Below are 13,923 nucleotides of genomic sequence, written 5' to 3' on the forward strand. Positions count from 1 at the left end.
TCAGGATAGCAGGAAACCTCTCAGCCTAGAAGGAGAGAAGGTGACTTGTTTGGCATCACTGAGCAAGGGTGGGTTTCCTTTGTACTACTTTGTACCCTCTGCTTGACCATAAATTTTGAATATTTTTTAAAATCCTGATAGTCATTATGCTTTGACAGATGGAGGAATTGAAATTCAGTGAGCCCAGAATCATATAGTGTCTGCACCTGGATTCAAACCAGGCCCCCACTTTTCCTCAAATTCTAGGTCTTCCCTTGCCTCCAGTTTAGCTGATCTAGGGGGAGTGAGGAGTACAGTGTGCCTGTGAGCTGAACTCTGGAGGGGGTTCCTCCTTGAAGATCTTCCTGCAGGAGGTGGAGGGTGGGGGACCAGCACCCTCTATATGGGCTGTCAGGAAACACCTGTGAGTTACCATGTGCACACGTGGACATACCAGGGAGCCTCCCACAAGGACGCACACACAGGGGAGGCCACCTTGGAGATGGGAGAGCACTGCACTTGCTATGGGAGGAGCCACTGTTTGGCAGGGAGGAGGGATAACTGATTGGACTAGGTCCTGGCCCGGGCCAGATGGAGTCAAGGGCCAAGGTAGGTAAAGCACAGGCCTTAGATACATAAAGGTGGCAACAAAAGGCTTGTTTATTCCCCTGGCTAAAATGGGGAGGGGGGAATGACCTAAAGTGATGTATGTAATAGACACCGATGATATGGTCAGGACCCATGGCGTGGCTGGTGTCACGCATGAGCTTCCCTTCTTCAGACAGGGCCGAGTGCTGAACAAGTGACTGAGTGAGGCTGAGGCTGGAAGGCTGCGTAGAGGGTTGCAGGTTGGCTCATGAGGTTCACAGGCTCTGATGTGGACCATTCCCAATGATGGCCAGGCCAGAGTGGCTGGCTTATGGGTGAGAATCTGAGAAGACTGCTGGAGGCCAGCACCGGGGGAGTGGAGGACATGGCATGGCAGTGAGGAGCAGCAGCAGTGGGTCTGTGGTGCAGGGGAGAGAAGGGAGAGTGGGTGGGCAGTTCCAGAGCTAGGGTCTGTTTGCACTGTATCTGTCTGCTGAGAGAGGGTTGCCATTTTCCCCGGTATGGCTCGTGTAATATACGCAAGGCAAATGCCATCATTCAGGTTGAGCCTTTTTCCTCTATGTTTACCTAGAAGGAGCCAAGGCCCTGAGAGCAGTAACCAGAAAGAAAAGCAAGGAAATGAACCCCAACACCAACCCAACTCAGCCCAACTCGGTTTGGGTTGCATGTAAGACGTACTCCTTGGGTTGGTCTGACATTACTTTGCATGACCCTGTGGCCATACCTCTTGTGGCTTTGCCCTTTGATATCAGGTAACCCCTCCACTCTGATCTTTTTTTTTTTTTGCTCAAGGCTAGCACTCTGCCACTTGAGCCACAGCGCCACTTCTGGCCATTTCCTATATATGTGGTACTGGGGAATCGAACCCACGGCTTCATGTATATGAGGCAAGCACTCTTGCCACTAGGCCATATTCCCAGCCCCTCCCCTCTGATCTTTGGAGACCCCTGTCAGCAAAAGCCAGCGAGGGCTGTGAAGCTTCACCTCCGCTGCACCCCTACGCACCCCCAGCTGTTCTTTCTGCCTTTGGTGGCCTTGTCACCTCTCACATAGTAGGAAAGCAAAATGGCCTTGCGCCCCTTCCCTCTGGGACATCAAGACCCATAGCTCACACTTGCTCCTTGGGCAGTGGGAATGACACGATGTCGTTTTATTTTCAAATGCTATCTTATGTCATTGATGTTGGGTCACAGCCACAGGAAGTAGTGAGGATTAATGGAGGTGTGCCTGCTGGCAACCATCAACCTTCAGAAAGGAGGGCCAACTGCACAACTGGAGACTTGACTCCTCTCAGCCTCTTCTCCCCTCCTGCTGCTTTCCGCACATACTCCTCTCCAAGGCTCTGGAGACACAAGCAAGGCTGCTTAGATGCTGGCTCTAGGTTCATTGTGTGTGGCTGGAGCCCAAGGGGCAGGAGTCACTAGGGGGGACAGTAAAGAGCTCCAAGCAAGGGACTGGAGTATGTGACCTATCACAGCCCTGGCTTTTAAAAAAGTTTGGAGGGCTGTTACCCAGGCCAGTCTTGAGCTCAGCCTTCTGAGTGCTAGGACAACTGCTATGAACATGCTCTGGCTTTCTAATTTTCTTCTCAGCCCCTGTGAAAGGTGCAGTTCCTGTGACCTGGATATTCTGCTCTAGCCTGTTTGGTCCACTTGTTCTCACCCTTCAGGTCTAGTAAAGATGCCATCTTCTTGAGGAGGCCTGCTCAGCGAGGAGTGGCACCTAACCCATGCCATTTATTTTTCACCTTAACCCCATGCCGAGCAAAAGCACTTGGGATTTGCTCAACAAAAATTTGCTAAAGAGAAGGCTAGTTGCTGCTTGTAATCCTAGCTACTCTGGGAGCTGAGATCTGAGGATCATGGTTCAAAGTTAGCCCGGGCAAAAAAGATTCTTGTCCCCAGTTAACTAATAAGAAGCTGGAAATGGAGGTGTGGCTCAAGTGGTAGAGTGCCAGCCTTGAGCAAAAAAAGCTAAGGGATAGCGCCCAAGCCCTGAATTCAAGTCCAGTATTGGTGTGCGCACGCATGTACACACGTACACACACATTTACTGAAGAGTGGCTGGGAGTGTAGCTCTGGGTGTTTGCCTGACATACAGAACTGCAAAACAAAGTCCAAAACTTGAAGAGAGTAGCTCATCAGAAGCTTGGGTCTGAGAAATACTGACCAGAAAACTGTCTTTGGGAATGCTATGGACTCCCTTAGTCTCTGTAATGTTATCCTAAGCTCAGGCTAGCCCACTGGGACTATGCACCAGACTGTGTTATTAGGTCCTATATTCCTTTCACCAGTGCCTTGATGATTGCTATAGGACAGTACAGGAAACAGCCTTGGGACTTGTCTGCAGTGTTTATAATACAGATGTCAGGAGAGACATTGTTTATTACATCTCACAGATCTTTTTCTGAGGTTCACAGAGAAGTTTATGACCTCTGTGCCAGGAACACTTTTGCTTCTTCCGAGTAATGATGATATATAGATAGATAGATTGTGTGTGTGTGTGTGTGTGTGTGTGTGTGTGTGAGAGAGAGAGAGAGAGAGAGAGAGAGATCATATCTTCATCTTTATGTGGTGACTGAGAAGCTCAGAGACAAAAGTGGACCCCATTCTTTATCTTCCTGTGCTAGGGATGGAATGCAGGGCCTTAAGCATGTTATGTTAGGTTAAGCACTATACTACTACAACTGCCAGCCCGGAGATCCATTTTCTCTGAAGACTTTTCCTCTCCTCTCCAGAGTGTGTCTACCCACTCCAAACAATGCTTTTACTTTGTGGGAAAGACACATCTTGGAGATGATCTTGGAGGCAGATACAGGAGAACCTGTCAGGGCCCACAGCATTACACGTAATGTAGTGTACAGCACAGTGGCTCTGACTTCATCATGCACAGGCCAAAAGAAACCAAGTGGCAAGGAAATGCGTGCTGCTTGGGCCCGCACCTGCAGACGAGGCACTGCCACAAGGGCAGGCAGCTCAGATCAGGGGAGGATATGGAGTTAGACCCCAGTGAAGGCTGAAAACAATGCACAGGGGGATGTCAAACTCCTGGGCCAGCAGGCTAGGAGCCCTTGCACGGCTCACTCATCTTTACATCATCCTGGAGCTTCTGCAGGGCCAAGTGCCTGGCATGGCGTAGCAAGTGCCTGTTATCCACTGAGCCTCTGGGGTGTCTGGCCCTTCCCGCTGCTGGCTCCTCCACTCCTTAGGTCTCCGTTTGAATCCGGTGTCCTACCACACAGGGCCAGTGTGGCCAGGGCCCAGACCAAAAATCCTAACCTACAGGATGCAGTTGGCATCGACCAGGGCGCTGGCAGGACCCCCTCTTGGTTCAGATAAGCAATCTTGGGGTTAGAAGGAGTATTGGGTGGCCGCAGGGAGGATGCCACAGAGTGGGAGGGTAGGTGATGGGCGCTGTCCCACAGCACAGCCTACATGATGGTGGGCAGGACCTCACCACCCACGTCTCTCCTCTTGCTCACAGCTCTGTTGAAGATGCACTGGACACCCGAGCACGCCCAGCCCCTCAACCAGTGGCCAGAGCAGCACCTGGACGTCTCCTCCACCACCCCGTCGCCCGCCCATAAATTGGAGCTGCCCCCGGGGGGCCGCCAGCGCTGCCACTATGCTTGGGCCCACGATGACATCTCGGCGCTCACTGCCTCCAACCTCCTCAAGCGCTACGCGGAGAAGTACTCGGGGGTCCTGGACTCGCCCTACGAGCGCCCCTCCCTGGGCGGCTACGGTGACGCCGCCTTCCTCAACGGCGCCAAGGGGGACCCCGAGCCCTGGCCAGGGCCGGAGCCGCCCTACCCCTTGGCCTCGCTGCACGAGGGCCTCCCTGGAGCCAAGCCCGGGGCCGGGGCAGGCGCTGCGGGGCTCGGGGGCTCCCCGATCGTAGCCGGAAACCTGTCCGACACGCTGTACGCGGGCAACGCGTGCGGGGGCCCGTCGGCGGCGCCCGAGTACGCGGCCGGCTACGGCGGGGGCTACCTGGCGCCGGGCTACTGCACGCAGACGGGCGCCGCGCTGGCCCCGCCGCCGCCCCCGCCGGGCTACGGGCCCGCCGCCCCGCTCTACAACTACCCCGCGGGGGGCTACGGGGCGCAGCCCGGCTACGCGGCGCTCCCGCCGCCCCCGGCCGCGCCCCCGGGCTCCTACCTGCCGTCGGGGCTGGCGGCGCCCACGCCGCTGCCCGCACCCGCGCCGCCCCGGCCCGCCCCGTACGGCTTCCCCGCGGCCGCCGATCCCGGCGCGTCGCTGAAGCGCAAGGCCACCGACGAAGGCGCGGAGGACCGCTACCGCAAGTACGCGTACGAGCCCGCCAAGGCGACCGCGGCCGACGGCGCCCCCTACCCCGCCGCGGACAACAACGGCGAGTGCCGGGGCAACGGCTTCCGCGCCAAGCCGCCGGGAGCCGCCGACGAGGCGTCGGCCAAGTTCCGCGGCGGCGTCCCGCTGAAGGCGCTGGGCTCCCCGGCCTACGGCCCGCAGCTCGAACCCTTCGACAAGTTCCCGGAACGGGTCCCGGCGCCGGCTCCCCGCGGGGGCTTCGCGATGCCGTCCGGGGAGACCCCCAAAGGCGTGGACCCGGGCGCGCTGGAGCCAGTGACCAGCAAGATGGTGGAGTGCGGGCCCCCGGTGCAGTGGGCCGACGTGGCCGGGCACGGCGCGCTCAAGGCGGCGCTGGAGGAGGAGCTGGTGTGGCCCCTGCTGCGGCCGCCCGCCTACCCGGGCGGCCCGCGCCCGCCGAGGACCGTGCTGTTCTTCGGGCCGCGCGGCGCCGGCAAGGTGCTGCTGGGCCGCTGCCTGGCCACGCAGCTGGGCGCCACGCTGCTGCGCGTGCGCGGCGCCAGCCTGGCCGCGCCGGGCGCCGCCGAGGGCGCGCGCCTCCTCCAGGCCGCCTTCGCGGCCGCGCGCTGCCGCCCGCCGGCCGTGCTGCTGCTCAGCGAGCTGGAGGCGCTGCTCCCGGCCCGGGACGACGGCGCCGGGGCCGCGCTGCACACGCCGCTCCTGGCCTGCCTGGACAGCGGCTGCGGCGCGCGGGCCGACGGCGTGCTGGTGGTGGGAACCACGTCGCGGCCCGCGGCGCTGGACGAAGCCACGCGCCGGCGCTTCGCGCTGCGCTATTACGTGGCGCTGCCCGACGGCGCGGCGCGCGGGCAGATCCTGCAGCGGGCGCTGGCCCAGCAGGGCTGCGCGCTGGGCGAGCGGGAGCTCGCCGCCCTCGTGCAGGGCACCCAGGGCTTCTCGGGGGCCGAGCTGGGGCAGCTGTGCCAGCAGGCCGCGGCCGGGGCGGGCCTCCCGGGGTTGCAGCGTCCCCTCTCCTACAAGGACTTGGAGGCGGCGCTGGCCAAGGTTGGCCCGAGGGCCACCCCCAAGGAGCTCGACGCCTTCGTGGAGTGGGACAAGATGTACGGCTCCGGACATTGAGGGCGCGGGGAGGCCCGGGCCGCCTCCTCGCCGCCCCCCATCGGAGGATGGGGGTGGGGACGGCGGAGGCGCTCTTGGCCCGCAAGTGATGAATGTGGGGTGGGGGACGGGGCGGCTCCCGCCCGGCAAGGCAAATCGATGCCATAGGCGCCGCGTACTCAGGTTTTTCCTATTTATTGTGGTCAGGAAGTTCGCCATCTCTGCCCCGGTGGACGGGGCAGACCCGGCAAGGCTGGCACCGGGGGGCCCGAGGAACTGCTGCTGCCCTCCCCCTCCTTCGCCACCCTTCTGTTTCCTCGCTGTCGGGACGGCACCCTCCTTCCCCACGCCTCCCCTGCATTTGCTTAGTATTCGCTCCTGTTGCTTTGTCATGGACTCCCCTCTCCAACCAGTGCCCCCACCCGGCCTTTGCTCCTCCCTCCCGTCCCCACCTCTCCATCTATCACCTTCTGTGCTTCTGTCTATGTCCGGCTAGCGCTGCTGTCCCGGGGCGGGGCTTCCCGTCCGCGCCCCTCCTTGCCTTCTGTCCCCCTCATTCACGGCAGTGTCCTTTGGCAGATTTGAAGGCCCCCCGGGGCTGAGGAAGGGGGAGTAGAGCCTCCCACCCCTCCTGATCTCTTACCCATCTGAAACCCTGGGTCTTGGAGAGGGGGACAAGCAAAGAAAAGAACCCAAAGAAGGGTATTTTTTTGTCTTTTGTTTTTGAGGGGAAGTCCCAGAAATGTAGCTTGTTAAATATTTTAGGCCTCTTATTTTTTGTAAGATGTGTAGAATTTGCTGTTTTTATTTTGACAACTCAGGAAGAAACTGACCTCAGAAAGAATGTTAGACTTTGGCTGCTCTCCCCTGTGGCCCCCCCACCCCCCACCCCAGGGGAGCATATTCTCCCAGCAAGAGAGACCCAGGAGGGGGCAGAGGAAGGCCCGGCTGCCCACACATCCTGCTGTTCCTAGGACACAAGCAGAATGTATTTCTCAGGGCTTCCTCCCCTGGGCCTGCGGGGTAGGCCGGAGCGGGAAGGGGAGGATTTGAAGGGTTAGGTCTTGCTCTCTTCCGGCTCCTTCCCCCAGCTTTCAGCTTCAGGTTTCCTGTGAAGAGTTATCTAGACTTGGGTGATCCTTGCTCATTCCCTGCCCCTTAGAAGGTGACCCAGGCCAAAAAAAAAAAAAAAAAAATCTCCAGAGAAGTCACGTGGCCTCTGCCTTGGTTTAGGTGCCCACTAACAGACTGGAAGGATTTCCTCAGGAGGGAAGCAGTACTGGCCACAAGGCTGGTGGTACACAAAATCCACAGCTATCCTCAACTGCCTTCTGTGCTGGGACTCCTATCCCTCCCCGGGGAGGTTCTACGGGCAGGGCACCTCCCTGCAACCTGGCAGTCCCGGTCTAGAGGTCTGGGGCCTGGAGATGGATCCGTGTTTTCCTCAACATCTCAGCATCCCTATTCCATTTCCAGCTTGGAGTTCTTCCTCCATATTCCTCTCCTTCCACCAGTTTGACTTGATGGGGCTTCAGTTGTTGACCCCATGAGCCCACATCATACTTCTGATTTTTGGTCCCAAAGGGGGATACCCCCACCTCCTTTTCTCTGTCTAGCCTCTGCAAGCTTTTGGGCTCCTACAGTTCCCACAGCCTGTCTCCTGGCTTTCCTGGACAAGACGGGGTCCATGTCACTCTAGGGTGCTGAGGGGGAGCTGCCTCTCCACAGAGCCAGCCAGTTAAGCGCAGGGTTTGGTACCCCAAAGTAGTATTGCTGCCAAAGACCCTCAGAAAGCAGAGGGTGAGGGGCTTCTCTCAGGTGTATGTTTGAATGAGTGGACGGAGAGTATGGGGGGAAGCAGGGTTGGGATCCTGGCTGTCCCTTCAAGAGTCAGGCAGCCCTGAGGGTGGGTGGGAGCTCCCGGGGCCCAGCCCAGGGGTCCCCGCTGCCTCCTCTGCTAGGCCCTTCTTGTTCCCCAGGCTTGGGAGCTTTGCACAAGAAGATAGCCCCCAGTCTATGGCACCTACCTCAGGGGCACAGGGCAGGGAGGCAGGGCAGCTCCAGCCCTGGCAATGTGGGAGGCATACCAAAGAATCCAGGGGCCGGCTGTGGGCTGGGCACGCCGGCCCTCTGCCTCCTCCACTCACACTGGTGTCGGGACCCTCTCCTCCAGCTGCAACCACATCTACCTCATTGTGCTGCGTGTTGTACATGGACGTATTTATCTCCTGTCTGACGATGCTCTGCAGTTGTGGTCTGTCTACCTCAAAAGAGACTGTATTTTAAAAGAAAGTATTACACAGTATTAAAGCGATCACGTGGTTTCCAGAGGATTTCTTGGGGTCTCTGGGATGCAGCGTCCAGTGCGGCCTTTCCTGTTCCCACAGCAGACAGTTCTCATGGGATTCCGTCACTCACTGGCACAGCCAGTGGCTGTGGTCACATGAGAAGTTTCTGGTTGGGGACTCTTGTACGTCTGAGCTCTGGGCTAGGCCAAGCTGTTTCATGTAGTCCCATACTCCCTCCCACAGAATGAGGGGCACAGAAGACTCCCATGTGTGCTGAGTGAACAGATGAACAATGTGCATGAGTGTGTGTATGTGGAGAGTGAAGAGAAGGAGACATCTAGAAATCAAGAACCCAGGAGTTCCCCTGGAGTCCTAGGGTCTAGAGCTCCCAGACCTGGAGATGGATAGAGAGCAGCAGGCTTGGGGGTCCTTCTCCTTCTTCCCATGTGATGCTGAAGTTTAAATTCAAGACCTTGCACTTGCTAAGCAAGTGCTCTACCACTTGAGTCACATGCCTAAACACTTTGGGCTTTATTTTCAGGTAGTCTCTTTTTCTCCCACCTTTTACTGCCCTCCCCCCACAGCTTTGAAGTAACTCACATCCTCATACAGTTTTTTTTTGCTCACAACTGGTGCTTTGCCATTTGAGCCATATCTTCAGCCTGCTTTTTGCTGATTATTTTGGAAATGGAGTTCAGTGACTTTCCTGCCTAGGCTGGGTTTAACCCAAGATCTTCCATGTATCAGCCTTCTGAGTAGCTAAGATTACAGGCGTGAGCCAGTGGTGCCCAGCTTGGATCTCTCATGTTTGTTAGGGCAGCCTGCCAATCTGATTCTACTACCTACACTTCCCTTGTAGCTCGGAACACAGGCCTGCACCACCACACTCAAGGAGCCCTTCTGAGAACCACATGCTCTCCTTCCAGCCAATTTTCCTTGACATGCCTCTAGTCCCATTTTACAACTCTGATCCTTGGTTCAAAGGGAATCCCTACTTCATTTTCTGTCCCCTACTTCAGCATCCAGCCTGTTCCCTGCCTGCCTCTGGCCTGGTGGAATAAAGCTAGGGTCATGCTTAACTTCCACTGGGTGGTGGGCAGGGTGTGGAGACAGCTGAGTTCCAGTGTTTGTTACATGAGACCATGTGTCTACCTCACCATCATCTATCAGTTCCCAGATTCTGTGTGTGTGTGTGTGTGTGTGTGTGTGTGTGTGTGTGTGTGTGTGTGTAGCTCAAGGCCTGGGCACTGTCCCTAAGCCTTTTTGCTCAAGGCTAGCACTCTACCCCTGGCTTTTTTTGGAAGTTAATTGGTGATTAAAGTCTCAGGGATTTCCCTGCCTGGGCTAGCATTGAACTGCAAATCTTAGATCTCAGCCTCCTGAGTAGCTAGGATTACAGGTGTGAGTACCAGCACACAGATTACCTTTGACAGCTAATGATAAACAAGGGAAACAACTAGAAACACTTGCTGACTTAGCTCTGTAGAGAGGCCTGAAAGAAGTTTTGCCCTGAATCTTCTCAAGATGCTGGAGTAGTCTAAGCAAAGTGATTCCAAGTGCACCAGAGCTCGAGGGTGAGCAGCGAGTGAGGCAGGCACGAGCAGGCTAGAGGCAAAGCCAGCACACAGTGCAGTAAGCAGCTGATTCCAAAGGGACAGATGTGGGTGGACCGGGGCCAGAGAACTCTGGGGTTCAGAGACTCCCTACCCCTCGGCCCTAGGAGGCTCAGATACTTGATCCTCCATTTTACCATACAGCTACTGTGTCCACATGTGGTGAATGGCCCCGAGGACCACGGGAGTGGTTAAGTGTAGTTTCTGAGGTCCTACAGTCCAGGTTGAAAAAAGCTTAAAAACAGTTCCTTAAAAAATACAGCAGCGGGGCTGGGGATATAGCCTAGTGGCAAGAGTGCCTGCCTCGGATACACGAGGCCCTAGGTTCGATTCCCCAGCACCACATATACAGAAAACGGCCCGAAGCGGCGCTGTGGCTCAAGTGGCAGAGTGCTAGCCTTGAGCGGGAAGAAGCCAGGGACAGTGCTCAGGCCCTGAGTCCAAGGCCCAGGACTGGCAAAAAAAAAAAAAAAAAAAAAATACAGCAGGATAAGGTGTGAGGTGAGCACACTAAACTTCATATTCTCATGGTCAACATGATCATCTGGTATATAAAAGATATCACAAAAGCACTTAATGATTTCTAGAACAGTGCTTTGATGAGCATGTGCAACAAAGGTCTGGACACAGTGGTATGCCAGGACCTTTCTAATTGGAGGCTTGCGGCCTTGCAGTGTGGAGGCTGGAAAGAGCATGTCGCCTTCTTCAAGTGGGGTGGTGTCCCCAGCAGTCATTGGCTATGAGAACAAAGTGGGAGCAGGAGTGGAGAGAAATGAGGTTGGAGGAGTGGGTTGGGATGGAAATTCTAAACCCAGGCTTCAAGGAGAAGTGCCTGTGTGTGTGAGGAGAGAAAGGGGAGGAGAAAGGATCTGGATAGAAGATTTACTTGCAAGCATTCACTTCTAGCCTCAACATACCTTTACTGAACACTGATTGTGCACGAGTCTCTCTGGGGACAGTCTAAAGGGAGAGGCCGTAAAAAGGTAGAGCTGTCTGCTGGGGTGCCCCAGAGGTGAGAAGGGTACCCATGGGGACAAGTGGCCAGGACAAGGCCAAGACATTGTGAAGGAGAGTCAGAGTCAAGACTCTGTGGGGACATGAACCAAGTTCAGGTGAGTTAGGCCCCCGTGTGTGGGGTTTGGGGCAACAGGTGTTTACTTAACACAAGAGATAAGGACTTATGCTAGTGCAAGCTGAGAGTGGAAATGGGTCAAGTCCTCTTTAGCTGGGGAAATCTGACTGGGTCTTGAAGATGACATTGAGCAGGCGGCCTCTGGGGGGTGGGAGTGAGGGGGTGGTAAGTGAACTAGGGGAGATGGAGATTAGTGTAATAGGGACTCGAGGATCCACTTCAATATGTAGGCCCAGAATCCTAGCTGTCTAGAGGGCTAGGTCCCGGCCCACCTACCAGGGATTGGAAAACAAAACAAAACCCCCTATCATTACAGAACATTATGACCTGCAACCAACCCATGGGTGGGAGGGTCTCCTCCCAGTCCTTGGGTGCTGGAAGCTCCTGGTTCCAGCTAGAATGGGTCTCCCAGCTGGGCGCTGTTCACACCTGTAATGCGGGGACTGCGGCTTGAAGCCAGTGCAGGGACGTCCTTGAGGATCATATCCGGTGAACCCCCAGGATGCCCGAAGTGGCGCCGTGGCTCAGCCCAGGCCCAGCGCCCAGGCCCAGAGCTCAAGCACTTCGGCTAGCACACACGCTCGACCTCTGCCTCCCCCTCCCCCCGCACTTGGGTTCGTTCTGGAATGTTCCAAGCCTCCACCCCCCCTAGAATCCTCGGGAGGTGCCCCCCTGCCCCCTCTCCCCCCCCCCCCCCCCCACGGCCGGCCGCGGCGACGCGGCACGATGGCGGTGAGGGCTGTGGTCCTGATGCTCTGCGCCGGGGCCTGGGCTCCAGCTGGGGCCCAGGACGCCATGGGGCCTCATGCTGCTGTCCGCGTGGCCGAGCTGCTGACCCCGGAGGAGTGCAGCCATTTCCGGTCGCTCCTAGAGGCCCCCGAGCCCGACGTGGACGAGGAGCTGTCCAGGCTCTCCGAGGACCGGCTGGCGCGGCCCGAGGAGCTGGTGACTGCGGCGGCGGCGGCGGGGTCGCGGCGGCGCCAGCTGCGGGGGCGTCGGCGTCGGGAGGCGGCCACGGCCAGAGCCCAGGGGCGGAAGAGACAGCCAACGAGGCCCGCGGAGGTCTCCGACGGTTGCCGGGAGGCGCTGGCGGCCTGGCTGGCTGCCCAGGCCCCATCCCTGTCTTGGGACCGCTTGGCCCGGGCTCTGCGGCGCAGCGGCCGCCCCGACGTGGCCCGGGAGCTGGGCAAGAACCTCCACCAGCAGGCGACGCTGCTGCTGCGCAAGTTCGGGGAGCGCTACCTGCCGCTCCCTCAGGCCGCGGCCCCGGCCCCGGCCCCGGCCCCGGCTCCCGCCCCGGCCCCGGCTCCCGCCCCAGCCCCGCGCGTCCGCCGCTCCGCCGACGCCGCACCCAACTGGGACGAGCTCGAGCTGATCGTGGAACGCCTGCCGCAGCCTCCCTACGACCGGAGCCCCGCGGGCTGGGCCGGGCCGCTGGCGCTCGGCTTCCTCAGCGGCTTCGTGGGGGCGCTGGGAGTCGGGGCACTGCTCACCCTGCTCACGCTGTGGGTCACCGGGGGCGACGGCGACCCGGCGCGGCCCCGCGGCCCCGGCGCGCCCGCCACTCTTCCCCGCCCGAGGCCGACGCGCGCCGGGGCGCGGGACTGCGGGGAGACGGAGCCGCTCCTGAGCGGAGGGCGGCTGCAGGCGGCCTGGGCCTGGGCCTGGGCCGTCCCGGGCCGGAAGGCTCGAGCTCCGCGCGGCTGGCGCGCCTGGGAGGACGGACTATAAAAGCTACGAACTCTCGGTGGCAGCGCCTGTGGCTTTGTTGGTCGGCGGCAGCGGGAGACTCGGGGCCCGAGGCGCCGGCTACGCGTGGCAGTGTCTTCCCAGCACGTGCCGCCCAGGGCTGAGTAGCTGCGGAGTTGAGAGCCCGAGAGCACTGGGGGGCTCAGGCGTGCGAGCCTCGCTGCGCAGGAGGCCGAGGTCCGAGGATCCCTTCCGAAGCCAGCCTGGGCAGAGCCACCCATGGCGCCCATCACCAAGCAAACCACTAAGACACCAGCCGAGCTTGAGTAGAAAACCTCAGGGAGAGAGCCCTGCCCCGAGTTCAAGCCCCAGTACACACATACTCCTCTCACATTCTTCCCCCCCACCCCCAACCAATCGAAAGTCCTGAAGTGGCATAGGTAGGTTTTGAATCCCGAGCCATCTAACCTGAAAGTTTGATCCCAAAGGGATAGTGTGTGTGTGTGTGTGTGTGTGTGTGTGCGCGCGCGCGTGCTGGGGGCTGCCCAGACATGCTGGCAACCACAGCACAGGCCTCGCTGGAGCACAGATTAGCGGGATCCCTGCCCTCTCAGGCAAGGCCTCCGGAAGTCCCGCCTTCCTAGCCCACCTGAATAGTTAGGGGGTTGGGGGTGTGTGTGAGACAGCCCCACCCAGAAGCCCAGCCTGAGTGAGCTTGCCACAGGACCCGTCCCCGGGCACAGGGGTCTTGGTGGTAAAAGAAGCCGGGACAGAATGACAGGCCAATCCAAGAGGAGAGTTGAAAACAAGATTGACGTAACCCTTTATTGCAAATTCTAAAGTAAAAAGATGTACAGTACAAAGTAAAATTGAAATTTCAGACTATAAACTTCCAATCCACTTATACATTCTCATTTCTCAAGCATTTCTGCCATTTCCGCATAAACAGAACAGGGAACAAGTTGAGGGGGTGAGGGAAGAAGATACAGCAGGGGGAAAAAAAAAGAAATTAAGTGTCTAGAATAGTCACAAACCCCAGAAGCAAGTGAAAGAAAGAAAAGACATTTTCTCGACCTGCTGTCCTGGTGATGAGAAGCGGGGGTGGTTGGAGCAGTGCAGTTTAAAATGGCTCTCAGAATAGCAGCATTTATGGTACCATTTCATCTGAAGTTCAAATAATACTTTGCCCTTCCCTAGTGCCT

At 58.1% G+C, this 13,923-nt stretch overlaps 2 protein-coding genes across 2 annotated transcripts in view; both read left to right on the forward strand.

Annotated features, from left to right (window-relative positions):
* Positions 1-6,021, forward strand: part of Fignl2 (fidgetin like 2) — a 27,065-nt gene extending 21,044 nt beyond the window's left edge. The window contains exon 2 of the mRNA XM_048364180.1: positions 4,072-6,021. Coding sequence (XP_048220137.1) covers positions 4,083-6,020 — 1,938 coding nt within the window. The 5' untranslated portion in view covers positions 4,072-4,082 and the 3' untranslated portion in view covers position 6,021. The remainder of the gene's footprint in view (positions 1-4,071) is intronic.
* A 5,737-nt stretch (positions 6,022-11,758) lies between these two features.
* Positions 11,759-12,763, forward strand: Tmdd1 (transmembrane and death domain 1). Its single transcript, XM_048342065.1, has one exon. The coding sequence runs from the start codon at positions 11,759-11,761 to the stop codon at positions 12,761-12,763; it is 1,005 nt and encodes a 334-aa protein (XP_048198022.1).
* The last annotated feature ends 1,160 nt before the right edge of the window (positions 12,764-13,923 follow it).

Source organism: Perognathus longimembris, chromosome 1, assembly GCF_023159225.1.
Source record: "Perognathus longimembris pacificus isolate PPM17 chromosome 1, ASM2315922v1, whole genome shotgun sequence".
NCBI classification, from domain to species: Eukaryota; Metazoa; Chordata; class Mammalia; order Rodentia; family Heteromyidae; genus Perognathus; species Perognathus longimembris.

Coding starts and splice junctions, on each gene's coding strand:
- Tmdd1 (XM_048342065.1), top strand. CDS start 11,759: ATGGCGGTGAGGGCTGTGGTCCTGATGCTCTGCGCCGGGGCCTGGGCT.